The sequence below is a fragment of the Manihot esculenta genome, chromosome 1, assembly GCF_001659605.2.
Source record: "Manihot esculenta cultivar AM560-2 chromosome 1, M.esculenta_v8, whole genome shotgun sequence".
NCBI lineage: Eukaryota > Viridiplantae > Streptophyta > Magnoliopsida > Malpighiales > Euphorbiaceae > Manihot > Manihot esculenta.
The window spans coordinates 41,833,405-41,851,325 of record NC_035161.2 but is presented as its reverse complement, the minus strand read 5'-3'; the positions used below and the strand labels follow the sequence as shown (position 1 = coordinate 41,851,325).

At 31.1% G+C, this 17,921-nt stretch overlaps 3 protein-coding genes across 5 annotated transcripts; 2 read left to right on the top strand and 1 right to left on the bottom strand.

The window, feature by feature from the left end:
• The first annotated feature begins 540 nt into the window (after positions 1–540).
• LOC110615940 (agamous-like MADS-box protein MADS3) lies at positions 541–5,592 on the top strand. Of its 2 annotated transcripts, XM_021758189.2 has the most exons (8): positions 541–931; positions 3,978–4,053; positions 4,139–4,200; positions 4,305–4,404; positions 4,728–4,769; positions 4,918–4,959; positions 5,064–5,200; positions 5,298–5,592. In XM_021758189.2, exons 1-8 carry the CDS (start codon positions 750–752, stop codon positions 5,383–5,385), a joined length of 729 nt encoding a protein of 242 aa, XP_021613881.1. In that variant the 5' UTR covers positions 541–749; the 3' UTR covers positions 5,386–5,592. The 2 variants fall into 2 exon arrangements, with proteins under 2 accessions (XP_021613881.1, XP_043805658.1); XM_043949723.1 differs by lacking the exon at positions 4,918–4,959.
• A 1,007-nt stretch (positions 5,593–6,599) lies between these two features.
• On the top strand, positions 6,600–10,586 carry LOC110615934 (probable fructokinase-7). 2 transcript variants are annotated; one of them, XM_021758175.2, is made up of 7 exons: positions 6,600–6,860; positions 7,470–7,696; positions 8,157–8,369; positions 8,475–8,672; positions 8,761–8,901; positions 9,069–9,185; positions 10,141–10,586. In XM_021758175.2, the coding sequence occupies exons 1-7, from the start codon at positions 6,818–6,820 to the stop codon at positions 10,282–10,284; spliced, it is 1,083 nt and encodes a 360-aa protein (XP_021613867.1). In that variant the 5' UTR covers positions 6,600–6,817; the 3' UTR covers positions 10,285–10,586. The 2 variants fall into 2 exon arrangements, with proteins under 2 accessions (XP_021613867.1, XP_021613857.1); XM_021758165.2 differs by having other exon boundaries at positions 6,600–6,935.
• Positions 10,523–15,353, bottom strand: LOC110615943 (MADS-box protein SOC1). The gene is made up of 10 exons (XM_021758202.2): positions 15,277–15,353; positions 14,757–15,185; positions 14,602–14,655; positions 14,311–14,508; positions 12,302–12,386; positions 12,055–12,116; positions 11,868–11,967; positions 11,733–11,774; positions 11,207–11,248; positions 10,523–10,864 (listed from the first exon to the last, which is right to left on the bottom strand). The coding sequence occupies exons 4-10, from the start codon at positions 14,490–14,492 to the stop codon at positions 10,721–10,723; spliced, it is 657 nt and encodes a 218-aa protein (XP_021613894.1). The 5' UTR covers positions 14,493–14,508; positions 14,602–14,655; positions 14,757–15,185; positions 15,277–15,353; the 3' UTR covers positions 10,523–10,720.
• Positions 15,354–17,921: the final 2,568 nt, after the last annotated feature.

Genomic DNA, 17,921 nt, shown 5'->3' with positions numbered 1-17,921 from the left:
TGAATTACCCAACCAAACAAAAGTCTTATATTAAAGAGTACCTAGGTAGTTATCTAATGAAGTGTGCTTCTTGTTCATTAGCCAAATTAGATACTTTTTGCCAATAAAATTGAACTCCTTCAAATCAAGATAACACTAACAATTATTGTTTTTCATATAAGCAATTTTAAGTTCAGTTTGCTTATGCAAAAATACTGTACAATGACGACTTCTATTTCTCAATAAAAAAATATTTATCTTCCCTTAAAATTACTAAGTTCAGTTGGAACTGATATTCGGAAAAAAATAAAAAAAGAAAGAAAGAACTGAGACAGAAATTTAAAAAAAAAAAAAGGTTTTATGTTATTATTTACAATCTCCCAACTGTAAGTGGTCACTCACTGCTGGCAGGAGAAGCGAGCGTGCAGCCACGCATGAGAAAGGAGCGTAAAAAGTAAATTTATTATGAAGAAAAGAAAGAGAGTTAAGAACTGTGTAGTACACAGAGAGAAAAGGGAGAAAGGGAAAGGGTTGCTAAAATTAAAATGGAAAAAAAGAACAAGAAAATAGGAGAAATGCTGGCTTTCCAAATTATTGTAAAACAAGATCTACTCTTCCATATCTATATATGAAGAAGGAGGACTCTAACTTCCCCTTCTCAGAGACACAACAACTTCATATCTCTCTTTCTACCTGTGTAAACACCACATCTCCCTGCAGCAGTACATATACTTTGCACATATTCAACGCAAACACACACGCAACACAGAATGGGAAGAGGAAGAGTGGAGCTGAAGAGGATAGAGAACAAGATCAACCGTCAGGTCACCTTCTCTAAAAGGAGGAATGGTTTGTTGAAGAAAGCTTATGAGCTCTCTGTGCTTTGTGATGCTGAAGTTGCCCTTATCATCTTCTCTAGTCGTGGCAAGGTCTATGAATTTGGTAGCGCTGGGTATGTTCTCTCTCGATCTCTTGACTGATCCATCTTTTTAACTAATATTCTCATCTTCCTTTGATTCATGGAGGTTTCTACTGTAACATTTCTATTTCAGTCGCTAAAACTCCCTTACCTGTTAAAAGAAAGCTTTTTTTTTTTTATAACCTAATTAGACTGCTAATTTCCACCGTTCTCTTGTGTGGTTTGCGTTTTTTTATCTTTTTCCTTTTAGATTTCTGCTTTGTGGCCTTCTTGATACCATCTTTCTTATTCTTGTCATGCTCGACGCTTTCTTTTTTTCATCACTCAAGGCTTCTGCGATCTATGCTTGTTCTGACATCTTGTTCCCACTTTCTACCCCGGTTCTTTTGTTCCCATGATTTTCTTTGTGGGCTTTCGAGTTTCACGCATGTTTGGATCGACTGAACTTATGGGATTTTCAGGTTCTTCCCAATGACTGATAGACACGTTTCATGATCCTTTGCAAAAACCCTTTATTTTTCTCTCTCTTCTGGGTTTTTCTGGTTTTGTTTGATTGGAAAGTGTAAGGATTACATAAACAAAACAAACCTTTGATTGAATCAGCATATTGTTTTGTACAAGTCCTATCAGTGATGGAGGTTGCTTTTGGACCTCTGTGCAAGATCTAGGGTTTCTTTTATTTCTTTCCCTTTCTTCTAGTTTTTTTGGGGTTTTCATTTTCTATCTCCGAGACAAAAGCTTGCCCTAATCAATCATTCAGAAAGATCTCCGGAGGACTGAAGGTAGTCTTCATAACTTTTTATCCTCTGATCTTCTAGGTTTATGAACTCTCATTTTCTCTTTCCCCCATAATCGATTAGAGTGCTGGTGGGGAATTGTCTTTTGGACTATAGCCAGAGCTTTGGTCTTAAGCTATTTATTGTTAATTTCTTTCTTTATACGTTTTCAAGTTCCATCTCTTCCTCCGCATGAATTTATAATGCATTAGAGATTTTTTTTTTTTTTTTTTTTTTTTTTGCCAAGAAAAGCCACAACAATTTGGGGAAACGGAGTCTACTCTTGCATGACTTGATAAATAATGCTTAAAAATTGCAATGAGTCAGTACTGGTGCGAATCAGGTCAATTTAGCATGATTCAATTTCTTCTTTTTCATGGTCCAAATCCGTGCTAATAATTTAAGGTCAAAATCTCTCTCTTTCACTAGCAGTTACACAACTGGGAGAAGATAAGGATCTTCAGCCATTTATATAAGTGAACTAATTGCTTAAACATGTGTTCATCCATGAAGTTTTGCTCACTTAGCACTTTAACCTTTTTTTTTTTTTTTTTTTTTTTTTTGCATCTTCTAGTGATTTATTCACACTACAATGTTACCTAACACACACAGCACACATTATCTAGTCCAGTACGTAATCTTCATTTTCAACGTGTTGATTTAGATTTTAATCCATCAGTCCGAAAATTTTTTTATTGTTTTCTCATGTTTTAGTTAGGCGACACCAATATAAATGGTCCTTCTTAGGTAGCAGATTTTGCTCACATTTTCAGCAGCATAATTTCAGAAAATTCATAAAATATTAAATAAAATAATATTATTTAATTTTAAAGTTTTAATAAAATTCTTCAAGTTCATTGATGGAATGATATCTTTTTTAAATTTGTTCTTTGATTAATAAAATATATTTTTCATTTATCAATTTTTTCATGAAAAGTGTTTTATGTGAAACAAACAAATGCTTACCAAAAAATTTACATTTTATTTATAAACATCCATGTTTAAAGTAAAATTGCTGCCGAGACTCCATTATATTACTATTTATTATATATTTGTAATTAATTTTAGTAGTTGGAATAGAGGAAATAGGCATAAAACATTTCACTGTTTTCTTTATTGTTATTATTATTATTATTTGGATAATTAGGAGAGTTCTGTTGCATATAGTTGTTTAACATAGGAAATGTTTCACTGAGAATTCTTTGTTTAGTATACTTCTTTAGTTTCCTAACACTTAATATAAAAAATTTAAATATAATTAATATACATGTACGTCGTGAATTATAATTGCAAAAATTTATCATTTTATGAGTTGTTATTACCACTAATGTAATGTGTATGTGTTTTTGCTTAACATAAAAAACTTAAATAAAATCAATATATATAAATAACAATGGTAAAGTATATATATATATATTAATAATAACAATTAATTGTATATGTAAGTCAAACAAAATTTATTAGTCTTATTAATACCAACATTATTATAGAACTTTCTAGTTTATTAATATTTAACATAAAAAATTAAATTACATATAAAATTAACAAGTATAAATAATTAAAATACAATCATAACGTTAAGTGATTGCCAATAATTTTAATCCATTTTAACTTTATATTTTTTTGTAACCCCTTGCCACTAATATATATATATATATTTATGATCATATTATATCACTAATCACTCAATAGAATGACTTCATTTTATATTTTCTAATATTTAGCATGATACCTACATAGCTACGTTTATATAAATAGACTGATAGAAGGTAAAATGAAAAATTATTAATACTTTTTTCTAAATATATATTCTATTTAGTTTTATAAATAATTTTAATAAAGAAAAGAACCAGAAGAGTCAAGGTAACAAAAAAAAAAGCCTAAAAGAACTAGAGGGTGCCAGCTACCTACAATTATGGGAGATTAACTGGAATATGGAAGTGAAAAAGGCAATTAATGAAATCCAGAACAAATATTCTGCTGTCCAAAATACTTGGTCCAGCTCTTCTTTAGCTATTTATCTCTTAGTTGAGAAAGAAAAACAAGCATCACTTATAGAAGATTCTCAATGTAGGATCTTTTCTGTGGACAGATGAAAATAGGTGGGGTTGAGTTCTTTCGACAATATAGGAAGATGATCTAGATCAAACTTCTTGTATCTCTGCAATAAATGATTCTCCTATATAATATGTTGGGAGGTTTTCATGGGTCATATATGCTCATATTAATGTGCAAGTTATTATATATATATGCTTATTGTTTATAGCTCAAATTTCACGTTATCTATAACTTCTATATGGCAGGACAACCAAAACCCTTGAGCGTTATCAACGTTGCTGCTTCAATCCCCGTGATAACAGCATTGAACGTGAGACACAGGTTTGTGTTTGATAAACCTTTAATTAGTGCAATTATGGCAATTCTTATTGAAACGTTTTTGGGTGGTCTTGTTTTATAAATGCAGAACTGGTACCAAGAGGTGGCAAAGTTGAAGGCCAAATATGAATCTCTTCAACGTACTCAAAGGTCTCTATATATTCTCTCATTATGCCTTACTAATAGTTCTACAAATTTCACCTTGTATTTCTAAGGGATCTATATATACTAATAGTGATTCCATGTTCTATAAGGCACTTGCTTGGTGAAGATCTTGGGCCGCTGAGCGTGAAGGAACTGCAGAATCTTGAGAAACAGCTCGAAGGAGCTCTTGCACTGGCTAGACAAAGAAAGGTAACATCTTTGTTTCTCTGCTGTCATAATCTAACCTCATCATGTCATTTGTATTAATCTCTTCGTACTTGTACTATTAATATAACTATTACATATAAACTTACTCCTTTTTTTTCTTGTTTTAATGGAGAGAATAGATAGAAATTCTATTTTCTGGAGTTTTTTGTGATGACATCTATGATATGAAGTATTATTATCACCTTTCAAAGGCATCCATGTTCAATGAAATTCAAGAATTCAGTTGTATTTTTTATTCTGTATAAGAAATTAAGAAACTAATGCTAGCTCATACTGGTTTACACTTCCTTTGCTGTTAACTGTAGACACAGATTATGCTGGAGCAAATGGAAGACCTCCGCAAAAAGGTATGTGAATTTATATATGATGCTTGAAGCCGCAGGTGATTGACAGCATTCATATGCAAAACTGTTCAAGGATGACAAGAATTCATGCTAATTTCTATTTTGTTCTTTCAATAATTGTCGCCTTGTGCTTTTTACCTAAATTTGACAGGAGCGTCACCTTGGAGACTTAAACAAGCAACTCAAATTTAAGGTTAATACTAAAAGTGACAGTAATAATCAGCACTCATGATAATCATACATCATTGTAGTTCTAATTTGCATCACCTTTATATATGGCCGTTGCCCTAATTTCAGCTGGAAGCAGAAGGACAAAGCCTAGCCATACAAGACCTGTGGAACTCTGGTGCAGCAGATGGAAATGACAACTTTGCTTTACATCCTTCTCAATCCCACCCCTTGGACTGTGACCCCGGACCTGTCCTACAAATAGGGTACCTCTGATCTTAAAGACTTTTTTTAAATTACTCATGATTCAAGCTAAATGTAGAAGGGAAATAAATCAGGATTAATTTTGGTGTTGAAAAACAGGTACCATCACTTTTTTCAAGCTGAAGGATCTTCTGTTCCAAGAAGCATGGCTATTGAGACTAACTTCACGCAGGGATGGATCCTCTGAATATTTGATCCTACTTATACATTTGTGTTTGATTAAATGCCTAAATAGTTTGTGTTAAGTGGGATTTGATGAGTAATATTTATATATATATATATATATATACATGCAAGACGTGATCCAAATTATTAGTGCTATATGTAGTCGATCCGACATATATTAAGACTGCAGATTCTTAAATATTTATGTAATATCTCTTCATGACATCTATTTAAATTTTGTAGAGTTTAAGTTTTGTGTTCTTTTGTAAAAAATTAAAGAGATTGAAAATGGATATCGAATGTTAAACTTAGAAACTTCTCAAAATTTAATTAAATTTTTATATTTTTATTAAAACTAATTATTTAAATTTTTTAATTATTTAAAATGTTTATACCTTTTATAAAATAAATTCTTTAATTATTAAATAAAATATTAATTTATTTATTCTTAAAGTTTGTCTAAAATTGTTGTTGAAACTGTTGATTGTTTTCATAAAAATACTAATTAAAATAATGTGAAAAAATGAAACAAAAATTTTACTTTATCAAAAGAAACTAAAATTTTCGAAACTAAATAAATTAGATTAAATTTTAGATAAGTTGACTAATAATATGAAAGAACTTATATGTTAAAAATAAATTTTCAATAAAAATATCAGGTATTTCTAAAAAAATTCTTGCAATACTATTACTTGGGTATTATTCTTAATTGAAGAGAAAAAGCGACGCACAGACACAGCCGCCAATATCTATGCTCGCTGTTGTGGCATTGCCAATATGCACAGTAGAGTGTAAAACCGGATTTAATTTACTATTAACGAAACATGAGCCCAAGTAAAGCAGTTGGGAAAAGGGAAGAAGCCGACCCACAGAAGACAATAATAAAAAGATCTGATAATAATTAGTGTAAACATGTGTTTATACATTTTATAAAATGTTTATTAAATCTGATAATAAAAATTTTTATTATTAAAAAAAATTATTTTTAATTATTTAAAATGTTTATATATTTTATAAAATAAATTCTTTGATTATTAAATTTATTTAATATTATTGTTGAACTGTTGTTGTTGTGAAAAATATTTTTATAAAAATATTATTTTAAAAAAATTATATTAATATAACTAATTGGAAAAAGGAAGGAATTATATTTTATTTTATAAAATAAAAGAAATTATATTAATAATAAGTAAAGCAATTGGGAAAAGGAAAGAAGCCTGCCCACAGAGGAGAAAAATAAAAAAACTGATAATAGATTAAACGGTCAATGCTCCAATCTTGAAGATAATTTGAAGTTCCGAGAGAGTAGGTTTAGGAGGAAACAGAGAACAGATTAAAGAACCCAATAACGTTAGCCGAAAATTGAAGTAGACTCAGCAAAAGATGGCAAACGAGGAGCGAAAATGCGGGCGCTTACCGTTTAGACCTTATATAATGGAAGCACTGATGACGAAATGGACTTCCACTTTCAATTTTACGCTCTAGGCAGCAAGAAAGGTATTAAAATGGCAAGTTGTTGCTTTCCCATTAGGCGCTCCCATACTAGTCCTTCTTCTAAGAGTTGCTCTAAAGGTATATGTATTCATCTTTTTAATTTAATTTTTAAACATTTTGATCCTGGAGTTATATCTTGCATTCTTAAAGAGATATTTCGAGAATTTCTACCATTTTTATTTTTCTATCAAATTGCCTTGTGTACTTTTGTTGACTATCACGGTGAGCTTCAATCATTTTGAGTTCAAAGCAAATATTTCCCTCCTCATTTTCATCAATGTTTGGGCACTACTGGTCTAATGGTACTTTTTTTAAGATAATTATTTGGTTCAGTCAGTCTTGGTTCACAAATCACAGACTATACGGTGCATTCGCTGCATTCTGTTGATCTTATTTCCTGCACGTTTTGATTCTCGGGCCAGGGTTTATACTTTATACTCTGTTATGCAAGTTTTCCTGATTTTTGTAAATGACAGCCAATTTTGTCAACCTTTTTAAATTTCTTCTCATCTGATGTTGCCTGACAAAGATCTCCACCTATGTCATTATTGATATTGGTATTAAAGAATGTTTTCGATGCTGTTTATGTTAATTTGGAGAGTTACTATATAGGGTCATCCAGGGTTCCTGATACAAGGACAAAGGTATCAGTCCAGGCCCTCCAGGTGGAGAGTTCACTAGTTGTCTGCTTCGGGGAGATTTTAATCGACTTTGTGCCAACTGTTGCTGGAGTTTCACTTGCAGAAGCACCTGGCTTTAAGAAAGCACCAGGTGGAGCACCCGCTAATGTTGCTGTTGGGATAGCAAGATTAGGAGGGAATTCAGCTTTTATAGGCAAGGTGTGACTATTGAAGTGTCGGTTTTCCCCCTTGCTTCCTTGCATAGCATTATGTTGTTTCTTTGCCTCATATTGTAGAAAGAAATTTTTACTGATTTTCTTGGCACCATTGTTTTAAAAAATATTCTCTCTCTTATTTCCATGCAAGTTTTGCTAGCATGTGTATGATGGGGGAGCAAGTAGAATTCCATACTTTTTTAATTGCAGAAACTGGACCTGGAAAGTACAATGATATTATGTCAGAGATCCATTGAGCATGTTTTGCATGATGTATCAAGTGACCTGAGCGTATCTCAATTCTGCCTCATAGCTTAAGTCCAAATCCTAAGAATCATATTTACAGAGTGTGGCCTGTTGTCTACTTCTTACTCATGCTGAATTTCTGATTGTTTTATTGTCCAATTCAGCCACTCATCTCAGTCTATATATAATGACTAATTTCCGGACCACCTGTATCTCAGGTAGGAGATGATGAATTTGGACACATGCTGGCTGATATCCTCAAGCAAAACAAAGTGAATAATTCTGGCATGCGATTTGATTCTCACGCAAGGACTGCACTGGCATTCGTGACATTGAGAGCTGATGGTGAACGTGAATTCATGTTTTACCGTAATCCTTGTGCGGATATGCTTCTTTCTGAAACAGAGCTTGATAAAAACCTAATAAGGAAGGTATATAAATAATTCTCTACATAAAATTCAGTATATCACAGTTTCACTTCAGTATCACAGCTTGCAGCTGTTATGATATTTCATTTTCCAATATTTCCAACGCAGGCAAGTATATTTCACTATGGATCAATTAGTTTGATTAATGAACCTTGTAAGTCAGCTCATCTTGCTGCCATGGACATTGCCAAGCGTGCTGGTTGTATCCTCTCATATGACCCAAATTTAAGATTGCCATTATGGCCATCTGCAAATGCTGCTCGTGATGGCATCATGAGTATATGGAACCAAGCTGATATTATTAAGGTACATGGTTCAACATTTAGAGACTCTGCTATTTGTGCTTAGTATGTTGTGATTAAATATAAGGTGTGGGCTCATTTGGGAATTGTAGATAAGCGGGGAAGAAATGGAATTCTTGATTGAAGGTGACAATTCATTTGATGATATGATGGTGTTGGAAAAGCTTTTCCATCCCAACCTTAAGCTCTTACTTGTGACTGAAGGCTCAGGGGGATGCCAATATTATACAAAGGTTAGCATCCATGTTTCAATACCTCCCTAAGCTTTTAACATGTTTTATTTGCTTCACGAGACCAAAAAGACAGCAGGCTTTCTTAGTGTGTTGTCATCCATTGTTTGAAATGGAGTTACTTCTTTTTCTTAAAAAAAAAAAAAATTCTCATTGTATGGTGAATGCAGGCATTCAAGGGTAAAGTCCTTGGTGTTAAAGTTGATGCAGTTGATACAACTGGTGCTGGTGATGCCTTTATGGGTGGGCTACTGAGTAAATTGGCCTCAGACCTAAATTTGTACAAGGTAGAATGAAGCTTCGCATTGCTTCTAAGTACACAATGACAGGGATTTGCTGTTTTCTATTTCTGGTATGGGGATATTGATATAGTTAAGCAGAGAAGGCCTTGACCACCTTTTGCCATAGATATAGCATCAGTGAATTAGAACCTTTTCGGATGCTATATAGAGATACCAAGGTCTTTAAGATGCATAGGACTAGTACTACCCAAATCATAAAAGCTGGCATGTTTGGTCCCTTAAATTAGGTTTAGCATTCTTGCATCCAACACGCAGAGAACAAATTGCCTTACTGATCAGAGCAGAAAATAAATTGCATGACATCAGATTACTTCTGTAACTGCATTTCTCAGACATTTGTTGAGTTATAGAATATGAAGGTGAAAGTGAATGTGCAGTAGGGAACATATCGCATGGGTGTATAACTCAGATTCGTTTTATTCCTGTTGAAGCAGGCAATAGTCCTGCTCCTTTGACAAATACTTGTATAAACTTTGACTTCATACATTAGCCAAGAGATTCTCGTGCTAAAAGAGGAAAAGGCTATGTCAAAGGGGTTTTAAATTGAACTGCTTACTGGGGAATTGAATTCTTTTGTCAAATCCAGCCTTCATGTTTCACATGTATGTGATGCCTGTTAATTCCTATATCTGTTCAATCCCATTTGTGTATTCATCGTCCATTTGCATCCTCTAAGAGTTTCTCATTGTTCCAATTGGGATTCTTTTTATTTGAAGCTGATTAAGGTGTTTAATACATTCTTATATTCATATCCTTGAGAGTCTTGTCAGTATGATATAACAGTAAGATCTCCCCCTCCCTCACTCTTACTAACCCAAACCAGATGTTCTGTCTCCTTGTAATAAAAATCTACTTAAAGTTGCATAAATATTCATGTTTGTGATTGTGCATGCTCAAAACTTTTAATGTATGCTTAAGCGACTTGGAATTTCCATTGCAGGATGAAAAGAAGTTGAGGGAAGCTCTCCTCTTTGCTAATGCCTGTGGTGCTATCACGGTTACCCAGAAAGGAGCTATTCCTTCGCTGCCCACAAAAGAAGCAGTCCTCCAAATTTTATCCAAGGAACTGCTTGAGAAGATCTGATAGTCTATTTCCAGGAGACCTTGCAAGCGATTCTATTATTTTTTTGATCCTGAGCAGGATAGATTTCACAATGAATCCTTGAAATGAAAATATTCCAGCATTTCTAGTATTTTTATCCATTAGATGATTCTTGCTTATTTATATTCACAGCAACTTCCCTCCAAGAAGCAGCTTCTACATTGTTCAGAGCAGAAAACTTCTAATAGATCGTAGCACACGGTAGCACCTAGAAGAAAGGTAGCAGAAAGAATATGGAGAACTGTGATTACATGTTATAATAAAATCTAAGTTGCTAGCTTCTACTTTAGTCTAATTAAGTTCCTGTCAAGCTTCTTCAAACAAATAATTTATGTTATCATTACCATACAATTGCCCTTATTTTTGCTTTTTGCTAGTCGCAACGTATAAACGGTGGCCTGGTTTTGTCAACCATTATTCAATTTCTTGGAGGATTGCGCTTGTTTCTTGTTTCTGGTGGTCCAATGAACAATTCAGTCTCTACGTCTGAAACTTGGCTACTCTCTTCACAGTGTCTAGTTTCTCCCACTAATTTCAAGCCTTGACATGGTTGGCCACCACACTGCAAAATAATAGTAAAATCAATGGTTTACATTACTGTGCACACAGAATATTAGCAGGGCGAGGTGAGTGATTGGGGTGACAAGCTTTGCTTTAACGTGGACTTTGCTTCTCTTCCATAAATCTGGTGGGTGACATTTTGTTTATAACATTTGATTTTAGATCTTACAACATTGATTCTCACCTTTTTTTTAATAATAAATTCAAGAAGAGACTAAAACACAGTACATCCCACTAAATCCAATGCTATTGTGACGATTGATAAATGATAAAAAAAAGAAAAGAAGCAGTAAATGATTAATAATGATGATGATTATACTAGTACTAATTGATAAATGCTAACCTTTTCAGACAACTTTGCATTTTCAGCTGCCAAAAGTTTCTCCTGACATTTACATAAAGAACCAAATGTAAAAATCTATGCGTCGGTTAAAACTCTTTGGAAACTCTTACTGAAGTAAAGATTTGGGTGCATAATACCAAGTGGACCCACAGGTCTAAACACAACATCCAATTTACAGTGTAAGAGAGAGAATAAAGAACAGTCTAAGGTCTCCGTTATCGACAAGACATATATAATACTATAATGAAAAAGAAGGAAAACTCTCTCTAACTCTTAACCCCAATATTTTATAAATCTACCGTCATGATCCCTTTTCTATCATCCTAGACGTTGCAAAATATTCTTTCAAATCAAGTCAGTCAGATCACAATTCAACCCATAAAAAAAATCATATTTAAATTTAAGTCACATAAATGATAATCCACTTTCCTTCGTGTCTAAACATGATGAAGTTCTCTCCTTTGTGTATTAAATATTCCAGTCTTTCAATATCCTATTGGCTTTAAAGTGATTCCCAAATGCTTACCTTTTCTTTTAATCGCTCAATTTGTTCTCTGAAAACCTGATTCTGAATACAGACACAAAAAATAAAATGTTAGACCATTGAAGTTCAATAAAGATTTTAGGCATAAAAGCATAGCCCATGGTCTTGTTGATAAACCTTTCTTGCTCTGATGGTGCTTACGCTCTTCTCCAGTTGCTGTTCTAGCTGCTGTAATTCTTCAACAGTGCAGGAACCCAGACCTTCTCCCATTAGCTTCCTGAGGAGTTCAAAACTTGTTCTTTAAAATATGCTCCAGACCGTAAGCTCAGGAGAAAAGAGAAAGAGTTTAAAGAGGCCTTTAAACCTTTTTGAAATTTCAAGAAGCTCTATTTTCTTCACCATGTTCGTTGCTTCCGACTTCAGTTGCTGCCATTTCAAATTTATGAGCGAGAAAATTAACAGAGTATATATATTCGTTGGTTGGAAGAATTAACAGAGCTGAAAATATTCTTGGTGGGTTTATGTGAATTAATATTGCATGAAACGAATACCCATTTCATCTTAAAAGAAATTGAGATATATGATAGATGGAAGAGAAAATAGAGATCAACCTGCTGCATGTTTTCGTCGAATGTCTTCTTGTTGATTTGAGTAGCTTTCACATGCTTATGATATCGTGCAATTGTTTCCTGCATGCTATGATAACACAAAAATCAATCAATCAATCATATATATATAATTTGGATTATATGATTCAACTGCTTCAAAATTTTTATTAATTATTTATTACTTTTAATGTTAAAATTTTAGCATATAAAAAATAATTTGGAAAATCTCTATTTTATATTAATATAAAATAAAACTAAAACAATTATCTTTTAATAAGAAAACATCCATTTTAAAAACTTTCATTTTCTTAACATTACAACCAAATACTAAAAAATTAAGCCTTTTTTTTTTCAAATTTCTCATGGAGAACTTGTTTTAGTAGAAAATACTTTTTCAATATAAAATATTTTTTAAAAAATAACTGAAGCCTTAATATTTTTTTTAATATAATATGAAATTTGTTAAAATTTTAAATTATTTTAATGCTGGCTTCAATTAATTTGAAATTAAAAGTTACTTATTATAGTTAAATTATTTCATAGAATTTTTTTATCTGCAATCATAATAGTACATCAATAATTAATAATTAGTAATTAGTAAGGTAACAATGATCTTCCTGGGAAAATTGTCAGGATTTCCAAAGATAATTAAATTTAGGAATCTGAAAATTCAAGCAATTTGTCAAAATGTTAAAAAAAATGTATTTATATTCGTCAATTATTTGGGTGGAAGGTTTTTTTAAGAGAAGATTTTTTTTTCAAAGTTTAAAATTTTTATTTTTTCCATCCATTAAATTGCAGGGTTCGGGAGCTTTGTTACCTTATGTTGCTTTACCATAAATTTATCACCTTAATATTTTTGCAACACATACTCTTAAGTTACTCTCTATACTCCATTTTAGATGGAATTGGGGAAAATGCAAATTGTAAAAATTATAAAAGAATAATTAAAAAAACTAATGATTTTACAATTAATGAAATTTTTTAACCCTTTAAGGGTATATCTCAAAGTTAATACCCAATCAAAATTACACCATATTTGGCATTAATTTTTAGATTATTTTATATGTGAAAAAAGCAATAAAAACTCTTTTCTTATTTTAAAATTGTTATGATTAGAATATGCATATTTTATTTAAAAGTAAATTCAATTAAAGATCTTTAATAAACATTTTTAGACAGCATTTTTCTCAAGAACTATTTTTTATTCACTTTTTTTACACTAATATTATTTTTATCATTAAACAAATTATCTTTTAAACATCTATAAAGTCAAATTTATTGATTAATATAAATGGTTATTTTATATTTGTTTATCAAATAGAATTAAGGATAATGGATAATGGTTAAAAAAGTATTTGATAATAACATCTTATTATTATATGTAAGATGATATGTCAAAACAGAAATGCACACAGGACAATTACAAATCACCAAGACACTATTGCAACTAAACCAGGTCCATCAGCAGATCGGAGCCTATTAATAAATTTTGCTTTGAAAATAAAATAAAATAAACCAGCACCTGGCAGTAGCAAGTTGAGCTTGGGGATGTGATAATGACGACAGCAAGAATTACATCAGATGCCAAAAACATATAGAGGTATGGACTTCATCGAGGAGTGAGTGAGGTTTGTTTCATATATGTACATGTCGGGTTTCGAAACAAACAAACAAAAATGTTGCAAGAAAGAACAGCTTCGGTTTCTTTGTTCTGGAGGCATTGTACATTATGAATGTCAAGGAGGATTATCGTCAATGGAACCCAAGCTCTGGGCTTTAATGTCAATGTAGGCATATTCTATGAAGCCGTACCCGTACGAATGAGAGAGAGAGAGAGAGAGAGATCACAGTGCAAGAACCATAGTCCCATACAAAACTAAATTCAAGATTTTAATTTCTAGGAAGCAAGAAATTCAGAAGTTGGAAATTAAGAAAAATAATGGGTAGATGACTAGAGAAACAGGAGGAATTCCATAAATAAGCGCAACAGAAAATATAATTAAATTTACCTGCAGTTTGCAAATTCATAGAGCTTCCCTCCTGAAGAGAAGACGATAAGGGCAACCTCGGCATCGCAAAGAACCGACAGCTCAAAGGCCTTCTTCAGCAACCCATTTCGCCGCTTGGAGAAGGTGACTTGCCTGCTTGTCGCGTTCTCTATGCGCTTCATTTGAGTCTTTCCCCTCACCATCTCTTTACTCTCACCACTAAATGAAGCTCAAGGATAGAATCAACGCCCAAAAAGGAACAATAACTTGAGAAATATTTCTGAAGTTGAAGAGAGGGTGAGAAAATCTTACCAAACGGGCAACCCAGGAAGCCGCTCTAGGTGAAGAGAGCAAAAGCACAGAAATCTGAGTTTTTGTGAGCAAACACCACAAACCGGTCACAGTGGTAAGAGTTGTAATGGATTGAATTCAGCCAGAGGAATTATATACAATGAAGAGAAACTTACCAAACAGCAGGCAAAGCCCAAAAGGATTTTATGGAGATAAGAGTCGTTGTTGATTGATCCAAATCAACAAAGCAAACCACTAGAAATGTTGGTCAATTCCTTTTATGAAAAGAGCCAAAGGGAGATTTGAAAATCTTAACAAATTGGCAAAAACCTAGAAAGCCTGTGATGAAAGAGGGGAGAAAAAATATAAATTCCAAAAGAAGAAAGAGAAAGCAAGAAGTAGCAAAAATATATATCTGACGCTCGGAAGCAAAGACCAGAGTAGAAATCTAATGTTATTTATGGGTTGGTGATTGATTGATTCTATTTCTAGGCTCTCTTTTAGTCACAATGAGTGCAGCAGGCAGCGAGAACCCACACACACGGACCTTTCCTTATTCATCTCTCTCTTTCAGCTTGAATATGGAAGCTCCTGGGAGCGAAAGCCTACCACCCATTTAAAGAAACAAAATTTTACCCATTTTATCACCTTTATTATTAATATTATAAAAAAATATATATATATATATATGCTTACATTAAAGAAAACCTCATCCTTGCTTGTTTTGGTAAAACCCACGACAAACACCAAACAAAGCAAATTTAGATGAAAAGGAGAGCATACAGAAACTTGGATGGAAGTGAAAGTCTGGGAAAGTTTAAAGGAAAATAGTTGATATATTTTATAAACCATGAGATGAAAAAAATGGAAGTAGAAAACATAGGTAGAACAAGTCTCCATCATCCGTACAATTACGTACGAGAGATAACCAATCAGGGATCGAAAACGCACAAGTTGGGATGCATCCCGCTTTTCTGTCAACTCCACAATACTTCGCTTCACATGGACATAGGACCTACCTACTGGGCCCCACTCTCTCGCTCCTTTATTTTCTTCTATTGCCTTGCCTTTCTCTTCGGTGTTTGTGCAGGAGTTCAATTTTTTTTTTATTTTACTCATTTTATACAAATTTTAAATACTTAATTTATTACCTATATAAACACATTTATTTATGTATAGGTTTTTTTATGTATATAAAAAAATTATTTACAACTTATTAAATTTATTATTTTTAAATTTATTATTTTTTAAATCTAAATAATTTATAAAAACCATTAAATAATCTAACATTACTCATAAAATTCTTTTTCTCTAAAAATTTTAAATTTATTTTTATAAATTTAACATATAATTTCAATATAAATGAAGGTAAACAAAAATAATTATGGCTTCTTACTAATAAAAATTTAACATATTTATTTTAAACTAATAAAAATTTATTTTTAAATATTTATTTTTATAAATTTAACATATAATTTCATCCAAATCATCCAGAGTTTTTATTTATTTATTTATTTATTTTTCTACAATTTCTGAGATGAGTAGCTGTTCCCTCAACTAAGAAATGCTATTTTCCATTTAATCAAAATTTTTCTTGAGTAGATTTTTGTATTCTAAAAATGGATTTCCTATTTATTCACTTTTATTGCTATTTAGTCAATTTTAGTGTTGACTAGATTTTTGGGAATCACTCTCATCAGAAAGAGTAATGAAGAAGGATATATATATTTAAATGGTTGAGGGCATTTGTGGAAATGAAATATACTCATCTATTCTCTCCTTTCACCAAATTAAAACCATAAGCTCAACATATTAATTTGGCAGAGGATGCTTTGGCTCATAAAATTACAATTTAGTGATAACGAAGAGATATATTTCATTTAAAAAAAAAGATATATTTATTAATTATATTATATTTTAGAAATTAAAAAAATAAATTTTCAATATATTTTTTTTAATAATAACTCCATCAACTATGCATGCTAAAATGGTGTGGTTGACATCAGCCACTCGTACAGCTCCAAAGGTGTGGCACCAACTAAAGTTATCTATAAAAGAGATAAAGGTATATATATATATATATATCTTTATTTTCTATTTTAGATTTTTTAAATTATTTTATATAGAAATTTAAATAGATATTTGAAAAATATTTTTATTAAATTATTTTATGTAAAAATTTAATTTTAAATAATTATAAATTTTTTTTAAATTATAAAATTAATATTTTTATTAAATATTATTATTATTTATTTAAAATGATATCATTTTGTTTGATGAAATTAATATTATTTTTTTTATTTGAAATGATATTTCTTAGCGTGATGGAATTAATATAATAAATAGTTTTATTTAAAAAAAATGATAGTATTTATCACGTGGGAGGAACCGACGCATTGTCCATGAGTATGTGGAAACGTGTTGAGTGAGGCAGAGCTGGGTGCGGTGGTCCCATTACGTTCACTTGAGTCTTAATTTGCCAAGGTTAAAGTTAATGTTAAAGTTGTTCACAGAGCGTGATCCACGTGCTAAACTATCGAATGGCCTATAAAATTTTTCATACATAAATAAATTTAATTTATATATTTTAATTTTAATATTAAAAATAAATTAATATTTTAAGTTTTTCATAAGTATTCTATATTTTGTTTTTATTATTTTTATATGGACTAAAATTTCAATTTTTTAAAAGAATATTTCATAATCAAAATATAATAATATTGATTAAAGATATGAAAACTTTGGATTTAATTAAAAATTATATTCTCTTGATGTATTAAAGATTTATAATATATTCAAATATTATCTATATGCAGTAATATTAATAATTTAAAAATTGCAAATATATTGAAAAATAAATAATTATATGTATATACCCTATAAAATAATTACAGGTATGTAAAATACACATAAAGGAATATATTATAATATAGATAAAAATATTGACCAACTATTATATTATTAAGAGTATAATCATTAATTATTAAATACTTTAGATTAATTATTTTTAAAAATGATTTCAAAAATCATTTAAACCAGTTTTTCCCAACAGTTATAAATTGAATTATCCAATTAATTACATAGTTAATGAAAATAGAGAACTACATACATTATATTAGCGTATTATCATGATGGTTGTTGCATGACAAATGATGACGTTATAAGAAAATTTGCTTACTCTGTAGATATAGATATATATAAAACATATTTTAATATCATAATTTTATTAATTTCAAATATCCCATAGGCAAATTCTCCTCCCTCTATATATATAATTTATTTTTTCTTAAAAAAAGCTCCTATACACTAGTAATATTTTCAGTCTCTAACTTTTCCTGTTG

Coding starts and splice junctions, on each gene's coding strand:
- LOC110615940 (XM_021758189.2), top strand. CDS start 750: ATGGGAAGAGGAAGAGTGGAGCTGAAGAGGATAGAGAACAAGATCAAC. Junction 4,960..5,063: donor ACAAGCAACTCAAATTTAAG/GTTAATACTAAA, acceptor CCCTAATTTCAG/CTGGAAGCAGAAGGACAAAG. Junction 5,201..5,297: donor GGACCTGTCCTACAAATAGG/GTACCTCTGATC, acceptor GTTGAAAAACAG/GTACCATCACTTTTTTCAAG.
- LOC110615934 (XM_021758165.2), top strand. CDS start 6,818: ATGGACTTCCACTTTCAATTTTACGCTCTAGGCAGCAAGAAAGGTATT. Junction 8,370..8,474: donor ATAAAAACCTAATAAGGAAG/GTATATAAATAA, acceptor TTTCCAACGCAG/GCAAGTATATTTCACTATGG. Junction 8,902..9,068: donor GATGCCAATATTATACAAAG/GTTAGCATCCAT, acceptor TGGTGAATGCAG/GCATTCAAGGGTAAAGTCCT.
- LOC110615943 (XM_021758202.2), bottom strand. CDS start 14,492: ATGGTGAGGGGAAAGACTCAAATGAAGCGCATAGAGAACGCGACAAGC. Junction 12,117..12,301: donor TCGACGAAAACATGCAGCAG/GTTGATCTCTAT, acceptor TTGAAATGGCAG/CAACTGAAGTCGGAAGCAAC. Junction 10,865..11,206: donor ATGCAAAGTTGTCTGAAAAG/GTTAGCATTTAT, acceptor ATTATTTTGCAG/TGTGGTGGCCAACCATGTCA.